Raw genomic sequence first — 699 nt, 5'->3', positions numbered from 1 at the left:
CTCTCTCTCTCTCCCTCTCCCTTCCTCTCGGACATCAATAAAAATATGTTAGAACAACTTTTAGTAAGTGGTTGTAGAATGGAAGGTGGGTAAAGGAAGGGATCACACTACAACAAAGACCAAGAAGTAGGGCCGGGGGCTGCCCTTTGGGGACGCCAGGTGGCACTCTGCTCTCTTCATGCCCAGGTGACACTGTGTGGCCGACACCCCTGCTTTCTCTCCTAGTGGCTCTGGACGCGTGGCAGGCCCTGGGCCTCTCCGCAGCAGTGGTGGACCCGTCCATCAGGAGCTTCGATGTCGCCCACATCAGCACGGCTGCCGCCGGCGACTTCTCTGCTGCCCGAGACCTCTGTTTGCTGGGTAAGGGGAGTTCCCCCCCCTCAATGGTGGGGTTGATTGGGACAGGGCTTCACACAAGTGCTGCTCAAGGTTCTGACCTCAGAAACATATAGGAGACCCCAGGATACCACGTGGTGCCTGGCAGGGAGGGACTGACCGGGAGGGAAGACCTGGGTGGGCTCCCCTCTGCAGGGTGCTCATTCCTCTGCGGTCAGCCATGGTCAAGGTCGCCATGGGATATGCCACACAGAACGTGAGTGGCATTGAGCCAGGTCGGAGGAGGACCAGAGGGATGACCTAGGGCAGCCGTGGGCAAACTACGGCCCGCGGGCCGGATCCGGCCCGTTTGAAATGAATAAA

At 58.8% G+C, this 699-nt stretch overlaps 1 protein-coding gene across 1 annotated transcript in view; it reads left to right on the top strand.

The window, feature by feature from the left end:
- TG (thyroglobulin) overlaps window positions 1-699 on the top strand; it is a 168,698-nt gene that overhangs the window by 78,523 nt on the left and 89,476 nt on the right. Inside the window, exon 36 of the mRNA XM_014544980.1 lies at window positions 226-360. Within this exon, the coding sequence (XP_014400466.1) occupies window positions 226-360 (135 nt within the window). The remainder of the gene's footprint in view (window positions 1-225; window positions 361-699) is intronic.

Source organism: Myotis brandtii, unplaced genomic scaffold (assembly GCF_000412655.1).
Source record: "Myotis brandtii unplaced genomic scaffold, ASM41265v1 scaffold390, whole genome shotgun sequence".
In the NCBI taxonomy this organism is placed as follows: domain Eukaryota; kingdom Metazoa; phylum Chordata; class Mammalia; order Chiroptera; family Vespertilionidae; genus Myotis; species Myotis brandtii.
This window is presented reverse-complemented; position numbering and strand designations above follow the sequence as displayed.